General features: G+C 43.1%; 1 protein-coding gene across 1 annotated transcript in view; it reads right to left on the reverse strand.

Moving 5' to 3' along the window:
• The window catches only part of col6a1 (collagen, type VI, alpha 1), a 68,418-nt gene that overhangs the window by 20,141 nt on the left and 20,536 nt on the right, over positions 1 to 27,741 (reverse strand). The window contains exons 15-25 of the mRNA XM_055638316.1: positions 25,624 to 25,686; positions 23,333 to 23,395; positions 22,266 to 22,319; positions 20,619 to 20,654; positions 18,700 to 18,762; positions 17,820 to 17,882; positions 10,117 to 10,179; positions 9,069 to 9,131; positions 5,135 to 5,185; positions 4,250 to 4,285; positions 1,712 to 1,774 (exon numbers count right to left, since the gene is read on the reverse strand). Coding sequence (XP_055494291.1) covers positions 1,712 to 1,774; positions 4,250 to 4,285; positions 5,135 to 5,185; positions 9,069 to 9,131; positions 10,117 to 10,179; positions 17,820 to 17,882; positions 18,700 to 18,762; positions 20,619 to 20,654; positions 22,266 to 22,319; positions 23,333 to 23,395; positions 25,624 to 25,686 — 618 coding nt within the window. The remainder of the gene's footprint in view (positions 1 to 1,711; positions 1,775 to 4,249; positions 4,286 to 5,134; positions 5,186 to 9,068; positions 9,132 to 10,116; positions 10,180 to 17,819; positions 17,883 to 18,699; positions 18,763 to 20,618; positions 20,655 to 22,265; positions 22,320 to 23,332; positions 23,396 to 25,623; positions 25,687 to 27,741) is intronic.

The raw sequence follows: 27,741 nt of genomic DNA on the forward strand, positions 1-27,741 counted from the left end.
CTCACTTCAGCTGAGAAAATAATTAAGGTTTTGATTGGAGTCTGAAATAAAAGGCACTGTTTCCTTCTCAGAACCACTCCCCTACAACTTGCTGCCCCTTCCTGTTCTCATTGCAATTTGGTTCCATTAGTGGGGCAGGTCAAAAGTAGTGAAGAGCATCCACCTTCTCAGTAGCCTCGCTCCATTCGTGTGCACAGTGAGGGTTGTCTCACCGTTCCATTGGAGGTGGGATCAGCCCAAACCTAATCCTAACCTGCCTGTTTTTTCTCCACACAAGTGAAGACCATTTGAACGTGTTAAGATTGATTCATCCAGTACAGACCACAATGGCACAGTGGTGCTTCTGGTAGAGTTGCTGTCTCAACTCCGGTGACCCAGGTTCGATCCTGAGGTTGCATTCTTCCAATTTCCTCCCACAAATGTATGGGTCAGGAGGTTAATTGGCTACTTTAAGTTACCCCTAGTGTGTAGGTGAATGCATAGTCTGAGGGCAATTGGAAATATGGGAAGAATAAAATTTGATTGATGCAAGTGGGTGCTTAATGATGGACCTGAACATGATGGGCCGAAGGGCCTCTTTTTTTCACAGTGTGAGTCCAAGGCGAAGATTGGTAAATAGTTGATATACACATCAGACAAATGGACAAGATCTGAGTGAAGGCTGTTAGTGAATGAGGAGCGGAAAAGCTTCGTATGGCGCCTTGCTTCTTCTGAGATCAAACAAACTCCTTCTGATCATTACCAAAATTGGCGGAAAGACTAATTTAAATAGGGGTAATACTTGCCTTTAAACAAGGCTGATCAAAACATAAATACATTAAAAAAAAGGTTGCTATCTATGTGTGTTTAACATTTTCGGAGGGAAGAGATGGTTTCAGATCACTTTGCTCTTTTATGCAGACACAAAAGTCTGCAGGTGCTGAAATTTTGAGCAAAAAACAAACTGTTAGAGGGAGAGGGCCGAACCACAAATCATCCAGCAGATTGCGCTTAGCACCATATATGAGTTTCTCATATAGTCTCATGGTCAGGCTCTCAAAGCAACTCTGTTGATCCCACTACTTATTGGGGATGATCAGCCATGATCACATTGAATGGTGGTGCTGGCTCGAAGGGCCGAATGGCCTACTCCTGCACCTATTGTCTATTGTCACTTCCCCACTTATTCCCCTGCAACAATTTTCTCTCACATGCCCACGCATTGAAGAACATCAACATTTCTGGGCAAAAATTGAAAGTTATTGTGTTTAATTACTCCTCTCAGAGGCTCACAGTTCATGCATGGACAACACATGCCCGAGGGTTCATTGCAAGACGTTCTGGTACTAACCACTTCCATTTACAATGAATATAGTTGAGTGTAAATTGAGTTTAAAATATCCAAATATCTTTGTTTACAGATGCAGTGTCTTGAACCATTGAGTTCCTCCAGCTGTTTGTTTTTGTTCCAGATTCCAACATCTGCAACCTCCCAGAGATGTTTGTTTGGAAATAATTTTCAGCGCTACAAAACATTAACCCAAAAACAAGTCATGTGGTCATTCTCATGTTCCTGAGGGAGGCCACACCAGTGCGGATACCTACCTTGCATTGATGAGGTCTCAGTGGAAAGCAACACAGGCTGAATGATTTAAGGATCTGAATCGCATTCAAAAACATTCTCTCCAACAACAAAGTTTGCCAAACAGCTCTTTGAAGTCACTGTACTTACATCAGACCCTGGGTCTCCTGGTTCACCATCATCGCCTTTGGGACCAGGGAAGCCTTCTGTTCCCTGAGAGAGAGAGAGAGAGAGAGCAAAAAACATGAGTCAGGAGAGGAGCCGTCTTTCTGACTTCCTGTCAGAATCCCGCCATGTATTTTTAAACAGAGATAATGAACAACTCATGTGCAGCAAGGAACTAACAGGCTGATTTATCTTCTGCATTTTATTTTTTTAACTCAGTCATTGTGCTTTTGGGTTTCTGGTGAAGCTTCTCAGACAGATTGTAATACTGTTATCCATTCTAAGGGGGAGGGGAAGGGGGTGTCAGGTTCCAATTATAGTTTGCAAATTGTCTGCTGTCTGACAAATTCTAGCTGCAGTGGATGAACCCGACCCCATTTACTCCCTCGTGTCGCTACTTTGAAGAAAAGCAGGATAGTGCTCCCTTGTATACAGCCAACAAACGTCCCTAAAATTAATCAGCACAATCAGTCCTTGCTCTCGCACTTCCTACATAACATATACTTAAAGATTAAAATGCAAATCTCCTCCCTTCCTTTCTCTCTCCCCACTTTCTCTCCCTCCTCTCTTTTCTGCCTCCTATCCTTCCTCTTCCCCTTCCTCCCTCCCTCCTTGTCTTTCTCTCTTAATCCCTGCTGGCCTCACTTCCTCGTCCTCCCATCCTCCTTGCCTGTCTCACTTCCTCCCTTTTTCCTTCCTTCCCCTTCCTCCTAACCTTCTTTCTTCCATTGTGGGCTCCACTGTTGGTCATCAGGCCGGCTCTGATTTATTCCATACCTTTTTATACCTCTAGTTTCCCTATCTCATGACACTCATTCCAAGTAGGGTCTTGACCTGAAAAGTCACCTATTCCTTTTCTCGAGACATGTTGCCTGACCCACTGAGTTACTCCAGCATTTTGTGTCTATCTTCCTCCTTCCCTCCACCTGAAACATCTTTGGTTGCTGGCTGCACTTTCCGCAGCATCTGTGCCTCTATTGAGGATGGCTACCATCTTCCTTGCAGTCATCCAGTGGGAATGCTCTTTCTGAACACCCTATAGCCCTGCTACAATGTGCAATGCGCAACCCTGGATCCTTCCAATTGCTTCTCACTTCTTCTCACTTCTCAATTGCTTCTCACTTCTTCCATTAACATTTACAGAACCTGATCCCAAGGGTGAAACACTCATCTTCAATGGAAGGCCTTCAGATTATCTGCCCACATTCCACTTCCTCCCCCTTTACTGGAACAGTGTGAGGATGCACTGGCCTCTGTTGAAAGTTCTTGCAGTGAACTACCTTGTACTCATGCTCATTATTATTTTTCTTTGCATTGTTCCTCACCTCAATTACAACATATGGTGCTGATGTTCCAACCAGTCCTTGGGATAATGCTTGTTCAAGGATTTACTTTCTATCACCAGTCAGTTTTTGATGCATTCGTGTATCAATGCCCCAGGGCAAACTACTGGCTGTTTCTATTTCCTTAATTATATCTTGTCTCACAATACTCTGGGGGGTTACTACCAGATCTGAGGTGAACAGGAACAACAGTCTCCAGATGGGACAGGGCTGCATGGTCATTGGCCTGGTGTGACAACTCCAATGCAAGAAGCTGCAAAGAGCAGTGGACTCAGCTTGGTCTATAATGGGCACACTCCACCGCACAATCACCTAAAATCCCACACCACCAGGTTTAGAAACAGCTACTTTTCTACAACCATCAGGTACTTGAACCACCTGTGTAACCCTGATCTTACCTCAGCAATAGAAGACTATGGACTATCTCTTGCACTACCGTGAATTTGTTTCTAATTGTGTGCTTTTGCACGCATTTTGCTATATGAAACCGTCTTAATCTTTTCACTGTCTTGTAGACTTTATGTGTAATTTATGTTTTTGTGTGTTATCTGAATCTATGTGTCTGTGATGCTGCAGCATGCAGTATATTCATTGTACCTGCACCTCATAACTGTACATGCATATAACAATAAATGTGACTTGACTGGCATTTACCTTAATGTATTAGTCTATGATGCCTCAGTGAATTCTGTCATGGAATATGAAAACACAAATCGCAAAGCAGTCATAAAAGACTAACATTTTGCAATTAACTTGCAGACTTGTGGCCCAACAGCCATTTGGAACACCATCAGTTCCTAGTTAGAGACTACATTTTTGGTTTGGTCTGTAACTATTAAGTGGCAGAAAACTTTTAGCTCATTAAAGTCTATACTGAAATAATTTCACACAAACTATTTAGTCTAATTCTGTGTTTTGTCTCATTCCCTGTATACTTAAATATTCTAGATACTTGAAACAGTCGTATAAACTGGACTGGAGGTTGGTGGTTCCTTGCAGGTTTTTGCTGGAGATATGGGGCAGTTTTACTTTGCTATTGGCTGATCTATGGTGGGAACGAGGGCACCTTCACCACTGTAGTGACGCGAATGGAAGAAAAACATGCAAACTCTTTAACCAAGAGCTAAGCAGAATCTGTGACAAGATTTATGGCAGTCATGAGATAAGAGCAGCAACCTACATTGGATCCACGCAATCCTTGCGGCCCTGGAATTCCCTGTGGGAAGAGAAGAGGAATGTTTATCACATTTATCAACTTGCATTCAAACATATTTTTGCTGGCAGTCAGACGGAGATTTAAACTGTTCCATTAAAAGTATAAGCATAAAGATCTAACTGATCTCCCACAATCTTCTGTGCTTTATACACCAGGGACCCTTGGCAGGCGGGATGGGATAGGATCCTCTCCTAATTTGGAGGGTTGTGCTGGGGTGGGTGTGGTTGCTATGAAGCTGGGTCAGCTAAGTTTGCATGGACTGGAGCCATCAATGCACTCAGTCCTGTCTCGATCCATTAAGAGACTTATGCCCATTTTAGGCCATGCAGCTACCCTAGTATAAATGATTTAAATAGTAAAACAACTATGTCAGAAGGCTATGGATCTGCCCCACTCCAGGGACTTGAACACACTCCAGTGTTGTGCTATCAGAGTGCTGCACTGTCAGAGGTGTTATCTTTCAGATGAGTTTAAACAAAGCCCCATCCCACCTCTCAGTATCATATTAAATAAACCCTGCCCCACAATAATGTTCAAGGAGGGTGGGGATGTTCTACCCATTAACTACTGGACAATAGTTAGCAAAGTCATTGAGAAAATGGTTTCATCATTGCATTGTTGGTTCTGGGAGCTTGTTGTGCAGAATTTGGTCATCGATTGTGTTCACATAAAATACCTCACATGCTGTTAGTGTTTTGGGAGGTTGTGGGTTAGATGTAAAATGTAAACGCTGGCCTATCTTTCTCTGTAGTTGAAAATCTCTGAATTTTTTAGAAGAACACAATGTCAGAATGTGAAAGTAGGGGATAATAATGAAGTGATCGATCATATGGAAGGCTCGCCACTTACGGGGAATCCGGGTGGGCCCCTGGTTCCATTTCCTGGGCTTCCATGTTCTCCCTGTAAGAAAAAGGACGAAAAAGAAAAGCAAGTTATCCAAATGCAGAAAAAACGTTCTAATCCAGAAAATCATAGAAAATAGAGTTGTCAAAACAGCCCACTATTCAGCACAGCAGATCATGACAGATTAGTTTCCTCTTCCAGTCTTTTTCACTCCCTTACACTCTTAGGCACTAATTTTTGTGAGAGAGGTATAACACAGAAACAGGCCCTTCGGCCCATGTATCCATACTGACTAACAGTCACCCATAAATAGATTGCCGCCCATAGACGCCTGTTTGAACATATTTAATGATTTGGCCTCCACTGCCCTCTGTGGAGAAGTCCACAGGTTCATCAACCTCTTGGTAAAGCAAACTCTCCTCACCTTAGTCGTAAAGGACATACTCTCCATGTCCCGAGGCTGTGATCTCTGAGAACACCTTTTCTCACATAGGGAGGCTAAAACTGCACACTCCGGAGGTATCCTCACAGTCCTATACAGCAGTAACAAGATACCACAGACCTCCACAGCAGTACCAAGACATCTGGTCAAATCCTAACTTTTTTTTAATGTGGTCTGTGGATGTTGAATGATTCAAACAAAGAAACAGTCAGCTCATTAATAGTTTTTACTGAAATTCTTTCTACATGAACCCCTTAGTCTCATTTTGTAATTTAGCTCCTACTGTAATATTTAAATGTTCACGTTTGCAGAAACAATGGGGTCCAGATCTTGGACTATAGATATTTTTGTTTGCGAGAAAATATTGTGTTTAGCACTGAAAATGAGTCTAAGTCGGCAATAAAATAACTTTGGCCCAAATCCAATGAGAAATGGCCGCGAGCGATTTTACAGGTTACATGTTAGCGTTGGAGGGGGTGCAGAGGAGATTCAGCAGGATGTTGCCTGTGACACAACAGTTCCATTATGAGCAGAGAAACTAAGGATTTTCTCTTTGGAGCAGAGAGAGTAAAACGACGGTACAGATAAGGCAGTACTAGCACAGATACGGCATATTGCAGGAAACCTTTCCCTATAGGAGAGGTAGATAAAAGTAGACAACAGAGATTTATGCCAACACCATTTAATAAGTGTCTAAACAAGGAGTTCAATTACATAGGCACAGATGACTTTGGACCAAGTGCTGGGAGATGCAGTTAACATGGAAAGGTATCCACTGGCTAACGTAGACATCTGTAATCTAAACTAGCAGTAGATAGATCCCATGATGTAACCTGATGTGTCTGCTGTCCAATGTGTTCCTTCCTGCCAGCATCTTTGATAATATTTTCAAAAAGAGGGATGTGAAATGTCCCGCTAACGTGGGCAACAGAGGTTAGCATAGGCAGGCAGCAACATGGACAAGTTGGGCCATTTCTGTGCTGTTGGTTTCTATCATTACCTAATTTTACAGCAATCCAACAGCTTCCCTGCTTAATATCTACCATCAACTCACAAAACACCAGAGAATGGGTGACGTTTCGGGTCAAGACCTTTCTTCAGTCTGAAGAAAGGTCTCGACCCGAAACGTCACCCATTCCTTCTCTCCAGAGATGCTGCCTGTCCTGCTGAGTTACTCCAGTTTTTTTTTGTCTATCTTTGGTTTAAAACCAGCAACTGCAGTTCCTTTCTTCAAAAAACACCAGACTTATTGCCTTCAGTTTTGGAACGAGCTGCAGTGGAATCCAAACTCACGGCCTCTCTATGGCTATCCAGTTACTATAACCACAGGCATTCATCCAACCATCCCTCCTGTGACACAGCCACGTACTCCAGGCTTCTAGCAACTGCGGAGGAGTAAAGCTCTTCCTCAGTGACCAGCCCACCCCAGCCCGTTCCGGTCGGCGAGTGGGGAGGACACCGTGACTCAGTTCCCTGACCTTCCATTTCCCAGGGGGTGGGGGTAGGGTCAGGAGGGAAATCTGTGGCTCTCTTGTTTATCTGCCTGGAAAGAAAGCTGTGCGAGAGGGCCTGAGTCCAAGAGCCCCTGAGCCACGAAACTCAGTCTACAGCTGAATCTCCTCTGTCAGAGCAGTGCCAGAGAACAGAGTCACTTCCTGCTAAATCCCACTCCACGCAATTCCCCGTCCTGCCATCACAATCACTATGAGGCTCAGCAATTATCAGCCATGATCACATTGAATGGCGGTGCTGACTCGAAGGGCCGAATGGCCTACTCCTTCACCTATTGTCTATTGCCTATTGTCATTGTCATCAGCGTGTTCTTTTGGAATGGTTGCCATGCATTATTCATGACCTGGATTTCTGCTTTATTTCCTGAACTGATGGTCATTAATAAAAAAACTCATACTGATCTGACTCTCAGCTGAATAACATTCTCCTTCACTTGCATTGCTTTAATCCCAGAGAGAATAAAATGGGCCGAATGGCCTAATTCTGCTCCCATAATTTAAGAACTAGTCTGTGATTTATTGTAAGAGAATAAATGACAAAGTGCACTTCATTTTCAGTTGCTCCCTTAATCTGCTCCATCTCTTTCAACTTCTCCCCAACCATGTCTTCCATCTCCTTTCCTTCCTTTAACTGAAATTCCTGTGGTATAGTGGCACAGCTGGAGGAGCCGCTGCCTCAGAATTACACTGACCAGGGTTCAATCCTGACATGACTTGTCTATGTGGAGTTTTCTCATGTTCTCTTGTGACTGGATTGGTTTCATAAAACATAGGAGCAGAATTAGGTCCCTCGGACTATTGAGTCTGATCCACCATTCAATCATGGTTGATCTATTTTTCCCACTCAACCCCATTCTCGTGCCTTCTCCCTGTAACTTTTGACACCCTTACCAATCAAGGGCCTATCAATCTCCATTTTAAAAGTACCCAAAGACAGCCACCTGTGGCAATGAATTTCACAGATTCACCATCATGATTTCCTACCAAAGGCATGTACCAAAGGCATGATTTGGTCGATTAATTTGCCACTATAAATTGCTCCATGTGTGTCAGTGAGTGGTAGAATTTGAGAGGAATTGTTGGAAATGTGGGAAGAATATTTTCTTTTAAATGGGATCAGTGCAGGATTTGTGTACTGGTTGCTTGGTCGGCATGGACTTGGTGGGTTGAAGGGCCTGTAATTGCGCTGTAGGCCTATGATTCTCTAGGAATCTATAAAGACATTAATGTCAACTCTTCCATCTCAACTATAAATCTCTTCCAAATGATTTGTAATCCACGTGGACTTCATTTGTGTCTACTTTACCGAGACCAAGACAGAGCAGCTTAATGGAGCAGGGGAGAAACAATAATAATGGACATGACTGTATTGTAGACCTGATGGAGAGTGCTGGAACTACTGGAAATTTTGATCCATGTAAAAAGCATGGCTTCAATAACACTGGAGAACCTTAACACCACCCAGAACATAGCTGCACACAGATTGCCACCACACTTCCCACCTCAGATCGCCACCATCAATGCATAAGGCTGCAGTGTCGTCCACCTCCAAATGCACCTCAACATCTTCCCTAAGCTTCTTTAGCACTGCTCGCCAACCTCCACCCCAGAGATATTGAACCCAAGTGTTACCTGCAAGTTTTGCTGTACCTTGAACAGCCGCCGTACTGGGGACCTATTACCTATGACCATTTCAGGGACTCAAATCCCGTAACACACAGTCCAACAACATTCCTTCCGGCTCAGATGACAGTAGTTCAGGAGGAGAGTCTGTCGGGAGGAGAGCCTGTCAAGACGAGCAATATTTGCTGACGTGTTACCCAGGCCCAGGAATGAACAAGAAGAGAACCCTGCATGGCAGTAACCCCATTGTAAGGTGGGGTTACAGTCATGCTACTCCTGCTTCATTTAAAAGACTCAGTAGGATTCTCTCTTTCACTACAGTCCTCATGTGTCTGAACTTGCCACTTCTGCCTCTAGTTCTTACCATTTCACCCATTGGGCCTGCATCGCCAGGGTATCCCTGTGGCCCACTTGGTCCTTTGATCCCCTGCAGGGTGAAAACAACATTAGTCAGTCCTTTAATTCCACGTGCAATCCGTTAGTCAACTGAGCTACCAATATGAAAAAAAGGTGTGTGCAAGGTGCCATTAATTGAATTCTGGAGGATTCAGTCACTACAGCAGCTGACTGGCATGTGCACATTTTTCTCGGCAATCTCAGTAAACATATTAGGTGGCATTCTTCTCCGAAGTGACATGTCCCAGCCAATAGGGATCATTGACAGTGGGCGTTGATTCCTCTTGACAAATATTACTCTTATCAATATTTATGCCAGTTTATCTCAGCCAATCTATTCCTAGCATTTGCTGACTCTCAGGATCTCTCTGAGGTTCATTCATAAGTTTAAAGGAGACCGGTGCATTAAAGAGTTCAGCTTGGACCAAATAAGCCAGCCACTGATTGCAATGTGCACTCATTAGGTGATTGCCACAATCCCCAATAAAGTTTGGACAATTGGGAGGGAGCAGTAGGTTCAATTTCCAGAGAGAAAGGATTCCAGAGGAAAAAGCTGGTCTTCAGGTGCATGACAGAAAAACTGCTCCTCCTCACCTTACTAAAATGGAGTCATTTATCTTTGGGAGACTGTTGAACAAAGACACAAGTCAATGTTGGTCATGATGTGTTGCACATACCTGACCAGTCAACAAATGGTAATGGCAGTGCTACTGATGAGATGTTGTCGGGATTTGCAGATTAAACTGGACTAGCATTGGATTCTCACCCATGGGTTGGCGTAGGGGACGTGCCCCCATTTTCAGAATTTTTATGGAAGAGTCAAGAACAGCTTAGTCATTAATGAAGTATGGATGAGATGGGTGCTGGTTGTGGGGTGGACCTGGTCCAAGTGGTGTAGTACACAGTTAATTTCAGTCGAGAGAGTGGCATTAGTGACCGAGTTAGGGCCCAGACATTAGCAAAACACCTAACTATGTCAACAATGGCCATCAGCAATAATAGTACACAATACGTACCTCTTGTCCTGGAGGTCCCATGTCTCCTTTGAATCCCCTGGGTCCAGGACGGCCAGACTCTCCCTGAGGCAAAATAAAGTAAAGGGTCACTGCAGAGCACAGCAAGCAGGACATGTGGGAATAGATGGCCACACGGTCCATGTAGTGTGATTAGCAAACATCAGACTGACACAGGACTTTGCTGCTAACTGGATGTCTGCAGGTACAATATTTAGAAAACGAAAAGCTAACTGACTCCATCTGAAAGAAAACTGTCCACTTTGTAGTCATCCCCATCCACCAGCATCACCATTCACTTGTTCTGCCATTAGTGCTGCTTGGCTGCACTGTATCTCATCTGCAGCACACTTCACTGCAAGTTGGCAGCTCCTCTTTGACAGAGTCTCCGCTGACCCGATGGCCAAAGGATGGTGTATGGAAGTAGCACCACCGTCCAAGTCAAGAGTGAGGAACCGTCGGAGAGCTGTCCGTGTGAGAGGTGGACCGTCGGAGAGCCGAGGAAGGTCAACAAGAACAAAGGGGAACCTGTCGGGGGGCTGTTGCCACGTGCAATGGCAGGTAGTAGATAGGAATGTTCAATGAACTTTTGTCACTTTGTCAAGGCCAAAACATTGCAACACTTGTGTACTGCCTAGTTGCGGTCTGCTGCATGGTTTTACCGGGATGTATGCAAATCAAAGCATTTCACTGTACCTAGATACATATAATTACTATTATATATTATAATAAAATATAATTGAATCATTGAAGTCACTTGCCACCCTAATTCAAAAGTCTATTTTTGCTTCTTAGATCAAAATCTTGGATCACTATCACGTAAAACACAGCCAATCCGGAACGCAAACCACCAAACTGCTCATGGACTATTAGAAACGGAGAGGTGAATAGATTGTAACCAAGTCATATTTCATGATTAAAACCAAAACAGAGTGATAGATGTAACTCTGAAGTGGCCTCACTGACCCATATGTTTTGGTCCTGCCCACTTTTGGAAAAATGTTGGAAAGAAACCTTCTGTAGTTTTAGGTATTGATTTACAACCTCATCCTATTACTGCAATTTTTGGGCTTCCAATGTTAGATTCTATTCATTTGTCCCGTTCCACCCATCGGCTAATTGCTTTTACCACATTAATCGCCAGAAGATCTATTTTATCTAAATGGAAAGACTCTAACCCTCCGACCACACTCCATTGGTACTCTGAAACGATATAATGTTTAACTTTCGAAAAAATCAGGAGTGACATTGTTGAACCCTTGGTTAAATTTGATAAGACTTGGGGAAGATTTATTCAACATTTTCACACAACTGTTATAATAATTATTTTACCTTTATACGGTGGAACGGATGTGATGACAAACAGGGACTTAAATTGTTGAAATTCTCAGCTCAGATTCTGTTTTGCTTTTTTTTCTAGTTTAGGGGGGTTTTGTTTCTTCCTTTTTTTTCCTTTTTTTCTTTTTATCTTTTTTTTTAAAATATATATGTTTTCTTTTAACCATTTAACTATAATTACATAGAGGCCGGGAGGTCTATATTCAATGTGTTTTTTGATACTGGACTCATATTTAGGTTATACCTGTTATTAATGTAATCCTCATCCCTATGTATCAATATCATTGTTATGTTTATCATTATTCTTTTTGTTTTGTTTTTGTTTTGTTTTTGTTTTTGGAAAAAAAGCTAATAAAAAGATTTAAAAAGAAAAGAAAGAAAGAAAACCAAAAATACCAGAATGGCAGTGATCATGTTTACTAGCGTTTGGCAAACACTATCTCTATGGACAGATACATGGATATGAAAGGTGTAGAGGGATATGGGCAAAACACGGGCAAATGGGACTAGCTTAGAAGGGGCAACTTGGTCGGCTTGGACAAGTTGGGAAGAAGGGTCTGTTTCTGTGTCGTATGATTCTATTGTGGCAGCCACGGTAGCAGAGCGGTAGAGTTGCTGCCTTACAGTACTTGCAGCGCCGGAGACCCGGGTTCAATCCTTACTACAAGTGCTGTCTGTACAGAGTTTGTATGTTCTCCCCGTGACCTGTGTGGTTTTTCTCCGAGATCTTTGGTTTCCTCCTACACTGTGGTGGTGGGGCTGATCTCAGCCAATGATGAGAAGGCCTACCGGGAGGAGGTGGCTGATCTGGCACTCTGGTGTCAGGACAACAGCCTCCTCTTGAACATCAAAAAAACTAAGGAGCTGATCGTGGACTTTAGGAGGGCACATCATCCGAGGACGTACACACCATTGAGGATAAATGGGGATACTGTGGATAGGGTGAGCTGTTTTAAATACCTGGGAGTCCACATCTCTGAGGATATGACAAAACGCCTCCGTTTCCATGCTGTGAGAACAGAGAGGTTGAGAAGAAGTTTCTTCCCAGAGGCCATTAGGACTGTAAACTCCTACCTCACCAGGGACTAACTTTACTGTACCATTCTACTGGGTTTTTTTAATTGCCGGGGGGTTTTTTTCTCTTTTTCCTTCCTCCCACAAAAGGTAACATGTAAAAGAATATGTGATTCTGTTCCATTCTGTTTGTAGTTTGTTTGTTTGTTTGTTTTTTGCACAAACCATGAGCATTGCCACTTTTCATTTCACTGCACATCTCGTACGTTTATGTGACGAATAACCTTGACTTGACTTGACTTGACTTGACAAAGACGTACAGGTTTTTTAGGTTAATTGGCTTGGTGTATGTGTAAAATTGTCCTTAGCGTGTGTATGTTAGTGTTAATGTACGGGGATCGCTGGTCGGTGTGGACTTGGTGGGCTCAAGGGTCTGTTTCCGTGCTGTATCTCTAAACTAAACTAAACTAGACTCTCTGATTGTTAAATGATAGGAGAAAACTGTGGCTAATTAAGTTTTGAAAATATGTATGATTAAAATGTCTCTGATTACTTCCCCAAATGTCCCTAGACAGACTGGAAGTTGCTTGGATACCAGTGCCCGTAATGAGTGATTTAATTGTCAAAAAGGTTTAAAAACACGAAAAATCTTGAAGTGGTGAAATCGAGAATTGTTGGGTTTGTGAAACCCAAATTTGAGCCCTGAATTTAAATGGTGCCCTGGTGATCACTTCGAGACAAATTCTTCACTGTGTTTAGTTTAGTTTAGAGATACAGTGCGGAAACAGGCCCATCGAGTCCGTGCCGACCAGTGATCACCTTGCACACTAGCACTGTCCTACATACTAGGGACAGTTTACAATCTTTACTGAAGCCAATTAACCTACAAACCCGTACATCTTTGGAGTGTGGGAAGAAACTGGAGAATCCGGGGAACAAACACACGGTCACGGGGAGAATATACAACTCCGTACAGACAGCACCCATAGTCAGGATTAAACCCGGGTTTCTGCTGCTGCAAGGCAGCAACTCTACCGCAGCTGCACTGTGCCTCCCTTAATTGAAGAAAAACTCAGGGTGGAACAGCATCAGGTCAGGGAGTACAAAACAGACAAACTCCCACAAATGTTAAACATGCACTGCCCAGAACCTCTGTCAGCCTGATTTTAACCTCAGTGGAGATTCTATACACATTGAGCTTGCATTCTAATTGCAACAAGAGGCCAGGTACCCCTCATCCTTTGGTATAAAAGAGCTTGGTCTCCATAATCAACCAAGGGGCAGATGGCACTGTTGCGTCTCACTACATGGGGTTAAGCAATGAATCTTACAACGATAGCCCTGCACTTCTGCTAAGTTCATTGTTTCAGTGCTTGGCAACCATGAGTTAAAATTATGCACACATCCGTTCCTGCATCAGTCCGTGCATCTGGTATGTGTTATGCTGTTGAACATTCCAGATTGCCAGGTTACCATGGTTTCTGATCTTTAATAGTTCACTGTGCTGCACGTCTGTTTTAAAACGTATGGCATTCTATCATTATTGAATCCCATATGGTGCACTAAAAAAAATGAGAGCAGAAACGGAGTATGGCTGGTTTTATGGCAATGGTATACATGGAGACTATGTGCCAATATCCCTCTCCCTGCCCTGCCTGAGACTTAGAATTCCCCCCTGGGATAAATAAAGTTCTATCGTATCGTATCGTATCAAATTCTGGGATTCACCTGGGAGAGCTGCCGGACCAGTTGGTTCTCCGGAGGACTACTATCTGTCGGCATTCGGATTTGGCTACCCATCTCACCAAGGAGACCTCTAGTTGACACATGTGGAGATGTTAGACCACTATGTTAAATGTTAGATGAAGACCACAACTTCAATTGGTCATTGGATTCAAGCATGCAGGGCTGGCAAGCTGAATGGTTGAGATTGTGTGGAGGGGATGTATTGCCTTGGCTGGCAATCCCCTGAGTGCAGAAGGTTGATATAACAGGAGCATGAGAATGTTAGAAGAATCAGGTAGATATGGCCCAAAGCAAGTGGTGTTTTTGGAGCAAGGGGTTATGAGTTTGTAAATGGAGCCAGAAGGTAATGTGGGAAGCACAAGGAACAGAGGAAATTGGGTTCTTTCGTCTCCAGAAAGAGGTGGATGGTCAGAGGTCAATGGTCTTGTTTGGGTAGACTGAAGGTTCCTTTGGTCGGGGGAATTAAATACTGTTACTTTCAGGGTCATGAGCTTAACTACAGGGTGGCATGGTGGTGCAGCAGTAGTGTTGTTGCCTTAACTGCAGCTCCAAAGACTTGGGTTCGATCCTGACTATGGGTGCTATCTATACTGAGTTTGTACGTTATCCACGTGACCTGCGTGGATTTTCTCCGGGTCCTCCGGTTTCCTCCCACACTCCAGACATACAAGTTTGTCGGCTAATTCGCTTGGTATAATTATATATTGTCTCTAGTGCGCAGGAGAATGTTGGTATGCCGGGATTGCTGGTCAGCCCAGACTCGGTGGGCCGAAGGGCATGTCTCAGTGCTGTGTCTCTAAACTAAACTAGAGTAGCCATGATTTGATCAAACAGCAACCATGGGCTAAATGGCCTCTGGCTATTCCCGTGTCTTTTCCAGCAGTTCAGTTAACGTACTTAATTGTTGCCTAGGCAACAATAGCTATTACCTAGATCAGCCCAGTTCACAAAAAAAAACAGGACTATGCCAGTCCAGCTAATTACCACCCGGTCTACCCTCAAAAGTCCACAGAATGATGGAAGTGTCACTGACAGGACCATCAAGCTGCACTTACTCGCCATTAAGCTGCTGACTGAAGGCCAGTTTGGGTTTTGCCAGAACCACTCAGAATCTAACCTCATCATAGCCTTGGTCCAAATGTAGACCAAGGAGGTAGGTTCCAGTGGTAGGATGAGTTTGACTGCCTATGACAGTAAGGCAGCGTTTAACCGAGTGAGGACACAAGGGAAAAACATTCCAATGGTTGGAATCATAGGGCAGCACAGTGGCGCAGCAGATTGAGATGCTGCCTTACAGCGCCAGACAGCGGGTGCTGTCTGTGTGGAGTTTGCATGTTCTCCCTATGACCATGTGGGTTTCCTCCAGGTGCTCCAGATTCATTCCATATCCCAAGGATCTCCGGTTTTATAGGTCAATTGGCTTCTGTAAAATTGACAATGTGTAAACAGTGGATGAAAAAGCGGGATAATGTAGAATTAGTATGAACGGGTGATCGCTGGTTAGCGTGGATCCGGTGGGTGGACGGGTCTGTTTCCAGAGTGTACCTGAGAACTAAACTAAGGTGGTTGTTGGACCTCAATAATTTCAGTGTCAGATCATCATAGTTGGCATTTCTCAGGGCATTTCTGGGCCCAATATTTCAGCTGCTTTATTAACAAGCTTCCTTCCATTTGTTTGTCTTGCAGTTGGTAGAGTGGCTGCTACACAGCACACTGACCAGACCTAATCCCGACTTCTGGTGCTTTCTGTGTGGAGTTTGCATTCTCCCAGTGATTACTCCCTGGTGCTCCGGTTTTCTCCCATATCCCAGACATGCAGTTGGGTGTGTTGATTGGCCACTATAAATTGCCCCAATTGTGTAGGGAAGTGACAGAATCTAGGGGGGAGATTGCTGGGAATGTAGCGAGAATAGAATGCAGGGAAAGTTAGTGAACGGCACTGTGAATCAGCACAGACTTGATGAGGAAATATGCTCAGAAGTAAGGATGTGCACTGATGATTACACAACTTTTAATTGAATGTCCCAACTCTACCGATAATAATGCAGTCCATATCTGCAAGAAGCAAGACCTAGATAACATTTAGGCATTTGCTGATAAATGGCAAGTAACATTCAAGCCACCAAAGTTTCAGATTACAAGTGCCTTCTATCTATGCTTGACATTCAATGGTATTATCCCCATTCAATATCTTGGGGTCACCACTGACATGTAACTCAACTAAACCAGTAACATAAATATTACAACTGCAAGAATAGGTCAGAAGCTGCATATCCTGACTCACTAAGACCTTTCCAGCATTACAAGGCAAGTCAGGTATGTTTCGGAATGCACCATCCACTGGCCTGTATAAATGCAGCGCCAAAGATTCACAAGAGCAATGACCACCGAGAAAAAAGCAGCTCCTCCACCACCACCCTAAACATTCATCCCCTCTACCACTGGTGCACAGAGGTAGCTGTGCGTGCCATCTACAAAGTGTTACTCTGACAGCACTTTCGTGACCTCTACCACCAAGAACAGCAGGTTTATATAAGGAGCCACAGGTGATCTGCACTAACTGCTGCACCACTGTGCTACTTGCCACCAATATCTCCACAGGCTGAATGTGCGCGTAGCACTTGGACAAACGGAGAACGTGTCTGTCAAAATGATGGTGGAAATGAGAGAGGTGAGCGAGGTCCATCCACTGGATGGTCACCCTTTCCTTGTTCTCTAATACAGCAGAGGCTTCATGTGCACTGTATCCAATGAGTCAGAGGATATGACTTCAGAATTAAGGGACAGAAGTTTAGGGGTAATATGAGGGGGAACTTCTTTACGCAGAGAGTGGTGGCGGTGTGGAATGAGCTCCCAGTGGAAGTGGTGGAGGCAGGTTCATTGGTATCATTTAAAAATAAATTGGATAGGTATATGGATGAGAAGGGAATGGAGGGTTATGGTACGAGTGCAGGCAGGTGGGACTAAGGGGAAAAAAATTTGTTCGGCATGGACTTGTAGGGCCGAGATGGCCTGTTTCCGTGCTGTAATTGTTATATGGTTATATGGTTATATGGTTATATATTAATGGCAGAGATAGATAGATTCTTGATTAGTACAGGTGTCAAGAGGTTATGGGGGGAAGACAGGAGAATGGGGTGAGGATGGAGAGATAGATCAGCCATTATTGAATGGCGGAGTAGACTTGATGGGCCGAATGGCCTAATCCTACTCTATCACATGATCTTATGATCTTATGAAACCTAGCAATAGATCTGACAATGCTGTAACATCATCTCTTCTATCTGTTTTGAAATTGACGAGTATCTTCATTTGTTTCATAGCAAAACATCTTCAACCTCTGTAAAATATGCTTTCCCCTATGGCCTTAACAAGTCCCATTTTGTGCCCAGATCGGTATGAATGTGATGAAGTTACCAATGGAGAATTGTATCTGAGCTTGCAAGAGAACGTAACGACGACTTACACATTTCACGTTTTCTGCCATATGGATAAACCATGGAAGGACAATAGTTAATTAGTGAGCACCAACCAATTGGCTGAGATCCAGTGAGTGGTCACAAAGTAGCTAACTCAACCTGCTAACTATTAAATAGGAATGCACTTACCGGCCCTCCACTCTCTCCAGGAGGACCCTCGTGTCCTGGTTGACCATCGGGCCCAACTTCTCCCTGTGGAGGAAAATAAGAGCATACGGTGTTGCTGCAATTAATACCAAGGCTGATCCCACACCCATCTGCTCCTTCTTTCACTATTCCTCGACCCGTGCATTGCTTGCCATGATGCACAACATAAGGTAGGATGGCAGACGATCTCAAAGGCCAAGGAAAATAAACTTCCACATTCCGGGCAGCACATGACATTGCAAAGTTAGGAAACCCCAGGTGAATTGTTTATTTGGTCAGTGCTTCACTTTATTGTGGGCTACTAAGTGGCAAAGCAACTGAGGTCTTTGAGATGATTAAAGGATTTGATATATTGATGGGCAAGGTCCTGAAGTTCTATTTGCAATGAGGCTTTCCGTGATCCTCTACACACATTGGGTTTCCACACTGTGCCTGTTAGGCCGGCAGCAATGGGCTCAATCAGTGGGTCACACACAACCATATTGTTACTGGCGTGTCCTCTGCATGGTCTCATCAAAGCACTTCCTTTCAATTGCACCAATTGTCTCCTCAGGTAGATGAATCCATAACGATGATAGATACCCACCAAATTAAGCTGGGCTCTATAACAGGCAATGTCATGGCAGCAATAAATCTGGGAATTCTCAGCCCAAAACACTGCTGAGGCTGCTGGGAGTTACTGGAAAGTTCCAGAGCTGGAATTGACAAATAATTATGAGATAAGGAGATTAAGTAAGTTTAAACCCCGATGCAAAAGTAAATTTGAATATGCATCAGCCATTATCTCAGTGAATTGCAGAGCACCCCCCTAGGGACGAATAACCTCCCTCTTATTTTGTCAATTATTATTATTGATTGTTACCTTGGATCCCTTGAATCCTCTTGTACCCGGAGGTCCGGGTAATCCTGGCTCACCGAGAGGACCCTAGCGAATGGAAGAAGAAAATCAGAATTATTAAGGCACGTATCTGGACGACTCGGCGGCCATCTTGCACAAATGTTGGCAAAAGCGAAATGTCAACACAAGAACATTGATACATGCTCTCACCACTTCTCTCAGCCCTCCCCAGCACAAAACAGGTGGAAGCACATTGTCTGTTCCTAGAATCACTATGGTGACCCATAGTAGATGATTTCCATGACCTTGGGACAATCCAACAAAATCTGAGGAGAAACCTGGGAAGCCACTCACATGCCTGGGGTGTAACAGGTTCAGATGGAACAATTACGCCCTGTGGGAATAATCCCTGGGACAAGTGGGAGAAATGCTCAGACTCTCGGTTTGGCTAAATTTCAGTCCATTGATGTTTAAGTAGGTGAATTATTAGATGGTAGATTTTAGGATCGAACACGATTGGAAAGGATGCTTTTTATTACTGGGACTCGTATACTATGATGATATGATACACCTCACATGTACATGCATGTATTCACTATAAAACACTTCCACATGTTATCACCATAATATACATCTCATATTTGAATGTATAAATTATCCTTATATAGAAATCATCTCAAATTTAATCGCTGGTTGATTTTTTTTTAACAATGGAGTTGAGTTGTTTAAAATGTGCTGACCACATTGTGAGAGATTTAGCAAAAGCACATCGTGGGATCCTCGTGGCCACTACTGAAATGCAGATCTTGTCCATCAGAAACACGCGCAATATGGTGCCAGAGGAAACAAAATTCTTTTGATTGTATATATTCAATAGTTTTCCTTCCACTGTTCAATTCTTTCCACAAGAAAGAAAGTTCAGTAATTTATTGTATTGTTTATTGGGCAGTGGGCAGATGCTCTAGACGCTCCCCCACGAGTCTCGGGCAGATGGGGCTCGTCAGCCTGGGAAGGCAGTCCATCTAGGAGAGGGAAAACTCTGATTTAAAACCTCCACTGCCTTGTGGCCATATCCAGTCATTAAAAAGGCTCCAGTAGTAAACCTCAAGAAAATCCGGAGTTGAAGCCCCTAAGGCAGTTTGTCGTTGTCTACAACTTCGCTCTGGCAGCTCCTGCGACGGCGCTGGTGCCAAACTGTAACGGACTTGCTGTTCCTTTGGATCGATCAGCAACGTGGAGAGGGGGTACGTGCTGCATGGGCAACAGCCTGTCCTCCATATGACATCGCCCAGTCATGACCGAGAGCGGCCTACCTACTGTTTATTGGATACTTATTTGTTGTCTTGATGTGCTAATGCCTGTAAAGCTGCCGCAAGTAGGACTTTCATTGTTCTAATCCCAGTGCATATGGTAATTAAACATTTAGGCTCATTTTTAATGGGCAACGGTCAATTAAAGAGTTTCTAAGGGTAATGTGTAGAATAATGCAAACATCTTTCAGCCAGCACAAGATATTAGTGGGACATAACTTGGAAGTAAAAACAAATCATAGACAAAATGATTATATATATATATATATATATATTGCTGATGATGTATGTTTCAACATTATTCATACATATACAAGGAATTCACTAAGTTGATACTCTTGCTCAAACGTGGGCAGTACACTGGTGACACAGGTTCGAATGACCTCTGGTGCTGTGTGTATGAGGTTTGCATGTTCTCCCTATGTCTGCACAGACCGTTTTGGTAGATTAAATGGCTGTTGCAAATTTCCACGGGAGAAGGCAGACAGAGTAGAATCACGTGGAGGCAAGGTTGGGATTACTCAGAAAGCTAGCAAAGACTTGATGGGCTGAATGGCAATCTTCTATCTTGCAAGAAAATAAATAAATATGATAAACAGTTGCTTTCCATGCATGAAAAACCATTCCACCTACCCCATCACCATTGTTTCCATCATTTCCTGGAGGTCCCTGTGCACAAAAGTAAACAATGTTTAAAAGCAAATCATACACATTTAAAACTGTAAAGCAAAACCTGCCCTTTTGAGAGTGAATGCTTGGCAGGTCATTGTTCTACATGCTCCAGTGAAAATGCTTCAAGTTTTCTATTTTAACATTCCTGGTGTCTATTGCCCGATTTACAAATGACAGGTATTAGTAATTAGGAAGGTGTACAGAATGTTGTTGTTTAGTGTGTGGGGAATTGAATGTGAACATTGAGAGGTTATGGAAGGTAGACAAAAATGCGGGAGAAACTCAGCGGGTGAGGCAGCATCTATGGAGCAAAGGAATAGATGAAGTTTCGGGTCGAGACCCTTCTTCAGAGGTTATGCTTTGGTATTATAAGACATCTGGAGCTCTGTGTGTTGTACTGGTCCCATTAATAATATGGGTTTGATGGACTAGGCTTGGAGCTTAGAAGGGTGATGGACGACTTAATTGAAACAAACAAGATCCTGAAGTGTCCTGACATTGTGGAAGGTGAGAGGATGTTTCATTGTGAGGAGAAATCTTGAACTAAGAGGTAACTGTTGAAAACTACAATTTTCCACAGTTAAGACAAAGATTTTCTCTCAATCGGTTGTGAGTTTTTGAAACTCTCTTCTTCAATATGCCAAGATAGATAATTTGTGAAAACAAGAAGATATTGAGTCAGGACTCTATTGACAACAAAAGGGTCCCAATTCGAAACGTCACCCATGTTTTCCAGAGATGCTGCATGACCCAGCGCCGTATGTCCTTTATGTAAACCACCATCTACAGTTCCATGTTTGTGTAGGATGCAAGGTTACTGTGGTACTGTAAGTGGGAATGTGGAGATGAGGGACAATCAGAACATCCATGATCTATTTCAATGTGGGGCAGGCTCATGGGGCCAAGTGACCTGCTCCTGCTCTTAATTTGCATGTTCCTCGATAACATTGCAGAGTTGTGAAAGCAAACACAGCTGATTAATAGCCCAACCTGAATTTTCCAACTGTGATCTTAAAAATCTTTATACTAGCTGGTTGATTGATTAGCCAACAGGAGGATCTGGAGACAATTATCCATGTTGCTCACCAACCCAGAGTTTGACCCTCACTTAGTATAATGGTGGCAATTAAACTAAACATATTCCCACTGACAATGCTGCTTATAGATTATTTATATAAATGGTCCTAATTTACTGAAGTGCACGTTATATTTTAGCTCTAAACATTGCCACCAAGCCACCAACACCCATAGGTTGCCATGGGGACATACTTGTTTCCAAGTTCTCCAAGTATTGAAGGTGTGGACACATGCTTCTATGGCCTGTGCATTCACAGCGAAACACGAGTCTAGGTTGAAGAGGCGTTACCTTAGCACGTGACCATGCAGAATAGAGTGGAGAAGAAATTGGATTGTGAATATTGGAAGTATCTGGATGTTAATCATTGGATTTATTGAAGGTTTGGGTCCATAGGTCGTGGAAATTATGGGATATGGCAATTGAGTTGGCAAGGTTGAGCAGTCATCTCAAAGCATTGATGGAGTGGTTTCTATGAGCTGCGTGACCTATTGTTTATCTCCAATGTTTCTTCAAGTGGAATCAGGACTTACGTCATCACCTCTTTCTCCAGCATCTCCGGCACTTCCTTGACTGCCAGGGCGGCCCTGTTAAAGATGCAAAAACCATGTATCAGCGTTGGCAATAGCACAGCAGAAGAACTGCTATCTTGGTAACCTTCCTGATGAAGAATTCCCATTATCCAAGAACAAAAGTGAAATAAATCATCACAAACTGGACTGAGGTTTTTTTTACTCCTTATTAATCAGTCATTTTATTTATTCCCTGCTAGACAGAGCACTCAGTAAACCTCTAGTGGAATTACTTGCCTTTAGAATCGAACTGCTACTAATGTATCCAGATCCCTGTTGCTTTCTCCACTCTGAGTCTCTAATCTCCTTCATGGTATCACCAGCCCATGTTTCTCAACTTCTCCAATTCTGGAGACTACTTGAGCATCCCTAAATGTAATTGCTGCACAATATGTGGTGCCTTCAGCTGTCAAAGCCCTGACCTCTGAAGTATCTGCCCAAATACTTGCTTCTCTAGCTCTCTCTCCTCTGTTATGGGATTTTTAAACCCAACTTGGATCAAACCTTTGGTCTCCCAAGTCAATGTTTCCTTGCTTCAATTAGTGCCAACTTTGTTTTGTTGGATAGTGTTTCCAGAGCTCACCTCGCTGCATTAATGATACCATACAAATGAAAGTTTTGGTGCTTCAGAGTTTTCTCAATATTTGAAGCTGATCCCCCATGTCATGTAGTGTTTGACTTCATATTCCTAATGCCAAACACTGATTGCTATGTGCACAGGAAATTCTACAATGGTTAATTCAAGTTTATGGGGAAAAACAAATGCTTTGAATTGCAGGCTCATCTACCAGCATTGAGCACTATTCGACCAGCTACAGTGCAGTCTCTTGCCTTACAGAACAACCTCTTCCCTCACCAGTGCCAACCTGCATCTCCTGATCAGTTACTTTCTACTCTCTCATGATCAGATTAATGGGTTAAAATGATAAACAAGAAATTTGGCGTTACCATGGGCCCATAGTTAACAGAACAAATTGACTGGCTCTGGACTGACAATGCATGCATTCATATTAATAGCAGACACAGACCTTATCTCCTGTTTCCCCCACCGGTCCACTTCGTCCTGATTCTCCGTCTAAGCCGGGCTTGCCCTAAGAAAAAATGAAAGAAATATTTATTCCAAAATCATGCATCCACCATGTTATTGGCATCAGTGGTCTTCCAAGCTGTTTCCAACTGAATTACAGATTGTGAGTGGAAATTGCCGAGATGTTTCCTTTTCCCTGGGTTTTGATCTGCTCGTTTTCCTTGGAGGGTAGGACATAGAGTTATACAGCAGGGAAACAGGCCATCCAGCCCCACCTATTCCTGCCAACAAAGATGTTTTCCAGAGCTAGTCCTATTTGCCTGCATTTGGCCCATATTCCGCTAACCTTTCCTATTGACATAAAACTGTACGGCATATGTCGCAGAATGTCTGTGTTGAATATGATGCCAAATGAATTCATTCTTATAATTATATCACAATGATATCTACTTCCACCATACCCTGGCAGCATGTTCCATGCAACTACCACTCTTTGTAAACACCTGCCCTGCACATCTCCTTTAAACTTTCTCCCTTGCACCTTAAACTTATGCTCTCCATATTTGGCATTTCCACCCTAGTAAAGATTTGTGACTGTCTAACCTATCTGCACGTAGTCAAACATATTCTGGTGCACAAGGTGCCCAGACATCGGAGCTGAAGCAAGGCTCCAACCTGAAATGTCACCTATTCTTTGTCTCCAGAGATGCTGCCTGACCCGCTGAGTTCCACCAACATTTAGGGTCCATCTTCTATACACAGCCATCGAGTCTCTTCCTGCCTATTCTTGCCCCATATTTGCTGATGGGAACGACCATGCTGAAACCAAGGTGAAGGCAAGGTTACCTTATCTGATGAAATATGGAAAATGCATTTAAATGCTCAGCAGGTCAGGCAGCAAAAGAAACAGAGTTGATGCTACAAGTCAATAAATTAATCTAAAACATTAACCATTTCTGTCTCCACATGTTGCCTGCCCTGCCAAGTTTTTCTCTCATCAACTGTTCTAACTGTTGCTATTCATGATGTTTGTGTTCAAGTGAGGTCTGGTCATATTGCAAGCTGAAAGATATGTTGCAAAGCACATTGCCGTGTCGGGGGCTGGTGGATGGGATGGCAGGAATGAGTCTTATTAATTTGTGCATTATTAGGTGAGAGAACGACCACTATTGTATTGTTATGTTAAACTCAGCAGGACCATGTATGTTTGGGGACTTTATGTCCACTGTGTCATCACGTAAGGTCATAAGGGCATGTGATAGGAGCAAATTAGGCCATTCGGCCCATCATCTACCAATCAATTATATCTCTTCCTCCTGACCTCCTGCCTTCCCCCCATAACCTCTGACACCCATACTAATCAAGAATATGTCTATCTCTGCCTTAAAAATATCAACTGACCGCCTCCACAGCCTTCTGTCTCAAAGAATTCCACAGATTTTCCATCCTCACACTAAAAATATTCCCCCTCATCTCCTTCCTAAAAGAAAGTCCTTTAATTCTGAGGCAAAGACCTTTAATCCTAGACTCTCCCACAGTGGAAACATCCTCTCCACATCCACTCTATCCAAGCCTTTCACTATTCTGTATGTTTCAATGAGGTCCCCCCCCTCATCTGTCTTGTTCTGTCATTTGATTCAGGTTTTATGGCAAAGGGTCGGTCAATTAATAATGAGGTCCATGCAATCTGTATGTTCCTCAGAACAGTAAGTGGTTGATAGACACACAACAGAAAACTGCAGGGCTCCACAGCTGGTACCTACTACCAACAAGAAGGAGATAGAGTTTCCTTACAGCATTTAAGAAGGCTTGCTCCAGGCCTGTGTAATCATTGGGAATGTGTTGGTTCACATTCTATTAAACTTCTTTAAACAACCATTTTGCTCAATGTTTTTCAAGACCCAGAGGACCTTCTTAAGACTTGAAAAATCAACATGGGCCTTTATAGGTCGCACTGGAACTGCCCAAACTCAAAAACCTCCGAACATCGACTCCCCATATTCTTTGTGTAAAGTTGGTGCATTATTATATGTGACTTGCCCGCGTCGAATCATGTCACATTTATATTTCGCTCAGTGCCATTTTCTACAAATACTATATTCTCCAAATCAGTCAGTAGACAGATAATGAGCATTGCCTTCAGCGGTAGCACAAGGGAGGAGGTAGTTAAATGACAGGACATTAAATAGGCCAAAACTGGGCGAGGTTGGAGGTTAGGTCGCTGCAGCTCTGGCTGAAGATTGGTTGATGTGAGCTCCTACTTCACTTGCCACCCTCTGGATCAAGTCTTACCTTTAATCCCTTTTGTCCAAATGGACCTATATCTCCTTTGAGGCCTTGAGGTCCAGGTCCGCCCTACAAAGGGGAAACAAATCACATGGCTTTATTCAACCCCTGACATTGTGAAATGACTTAAACTCAGAAGCACAATGTCTATTTCTATAAGATGGCCAGATGCAGGCATTTCATCGCAATGTATATGATACAAGAGGTAGAGAGCATTATAACCATACCTCTGAAGTTTTTTTTTTTTTCTTTTTTTTTCTTCTTTTTCATTTTTTTTTTTTTTTTTTTTTTTTTTTAATTTTATTTTTATTAGAAGTACGGTAAATTACAATACTACACAACACATATATCTTAATACATTTTTTGTACCGCTTCATTTTTTTTTTGAGCTTTAAGAAAAAGATAGAAATAAGGAAAGTAAAGAAAGTGCGCAAGAGTCGTGAAGTGCAAGAGTGTTGGGAAAAGAAAGCCCTTAGAAAAGGAGTTAGAGAAGGAAGTAAAGTGAGAAAATAGACCCTAGAAAAGAAAGAAAAAGAAAATAGGAACAATCGCTCTATTATAACATTAAACTCCGCAGAAAGAGGACTACCAACCAAGTCTGTTTTTGTTGTTTTACCTCCCGTTACCAGGCCCTGATACCATTTATTTATTTATTTATTTAAATTACTATTGCACCTCATAATTGTAATAGGTCCAGAAACATAGAACTCTGAAGTTAACCACCACTTATCAAATTGCCCAACTTGGATCAAATAAAGCCCTGGAAGTCTCAACATACCAGCTTCAGCCTCTAGATGTCCTGCCCCTATCATCCGACCATTGGTCAGCAGACATCTCCATCTTCAAGGCACATTACACCACAGCCAATGAGAAGATGAACAGATCAATTTTTTACCTTATTGGTCATTTATAGTCATAGAGTGATACAGTGTGGAAACAGGCCCTTCGCTCCAACTTGCCTGTACCGACCAACATGTCCCAGCTGCACTTGGCCCACCTGCCTGCGCTTGGTCCATATCCTTCCAAACCTGTCCCATCTGCCTGCGCTTGGTCCATATCCATCCAAACCTGTCCTATCTGCCTGTGCTTGGTCCATATCCCTCCAAACCTGTTCTATTCATGAACCTGTCTAACTGTTTCTTAAATGTTGGGATAGTCCCAGCCTCAACTACCTACTCTGGCAGCTTGTTCCATACACCCACCACCCTTTGTGTGAAAATGTTATCACTCAGATTCCTATTAAAAATGTTTCCCCTTCACCTTGAACCTATATCCTCAGGTCCTCGATTCCCCTTCTCTGGGCAAGAGATTCTGTACATCTACCCGATTTATTCCTCTCATGATTTTATACACCTCTATAAGAACATCCTTCATCCCCTTGCGTTCCAAGGAATAGAGACCCAGCCTACTCAACCTCTCCCTATAGCTCACACCCTCATCCTGGCAACATCCTCGAAAATCTTCTCTGAACCCTTTCAACCGTAACAATGTCTTTCCTATAACATGGTGCCCAGAACTGAACACAATACTCCATGTGTGATCTCACCAAAGTCTTATACAAATGCAACATGACCCTCCCAACTTCTATACTTAGTCAAGCACTTTGTCAGCATTTCTGATAGTTTTACAATCCACAAATGAAAGCAAATGGATATAAAAGCATTAGCACTTCATGCCCCAGTGACATTTCTCTACGGGTCACTCACAACAGTGTGAGGAAAGGATTTTTGTTTTCATTTTTAACAACAGTAATATTAAATGGTAGTGGATACATTGGGTGCTTGCATGCCCACATAATGCCCAAGTACTCCCATGTGTTTCTGGATGATAATTGAGCTCCAAATGGTCACGGTCCAAGTAGTGGATTTGCTGTCTTTCACACAGAGGGGACAGCCATCTTGGATAAAAGCTAGTGTAGCTGAGGAACCTCTGGTGAATATTCTGCATTTGCTGTAGGGTGCACACTCCAAAGCAGAATTCCATCAGCGAGAGTCTGCAGGGTATGGAGGCTTGTGGCAAAAGATGGTGCTAATCCTTCTGAGCATTAAGGATCAGTGGAAAAAAATAGTAAATTCACCTCCTAATCCTTGTCATTTTGGACCACATTTTGGCACCCACATGGAA

Source organism: Leucoraja erinacea, chromosome 7 (genome assembly GCF_028641065.1).
Source record: "Leucoraja erinacea ecotype New England chromosome 7, Leri_hhj_1, whole genome shotgun sequence".
NCBI lineage: Eukaryota > Metazoa > Chordata > Chondrichthyes > Rajiformes > Rajidae > Leucoraja > Leucoraja erinaceus.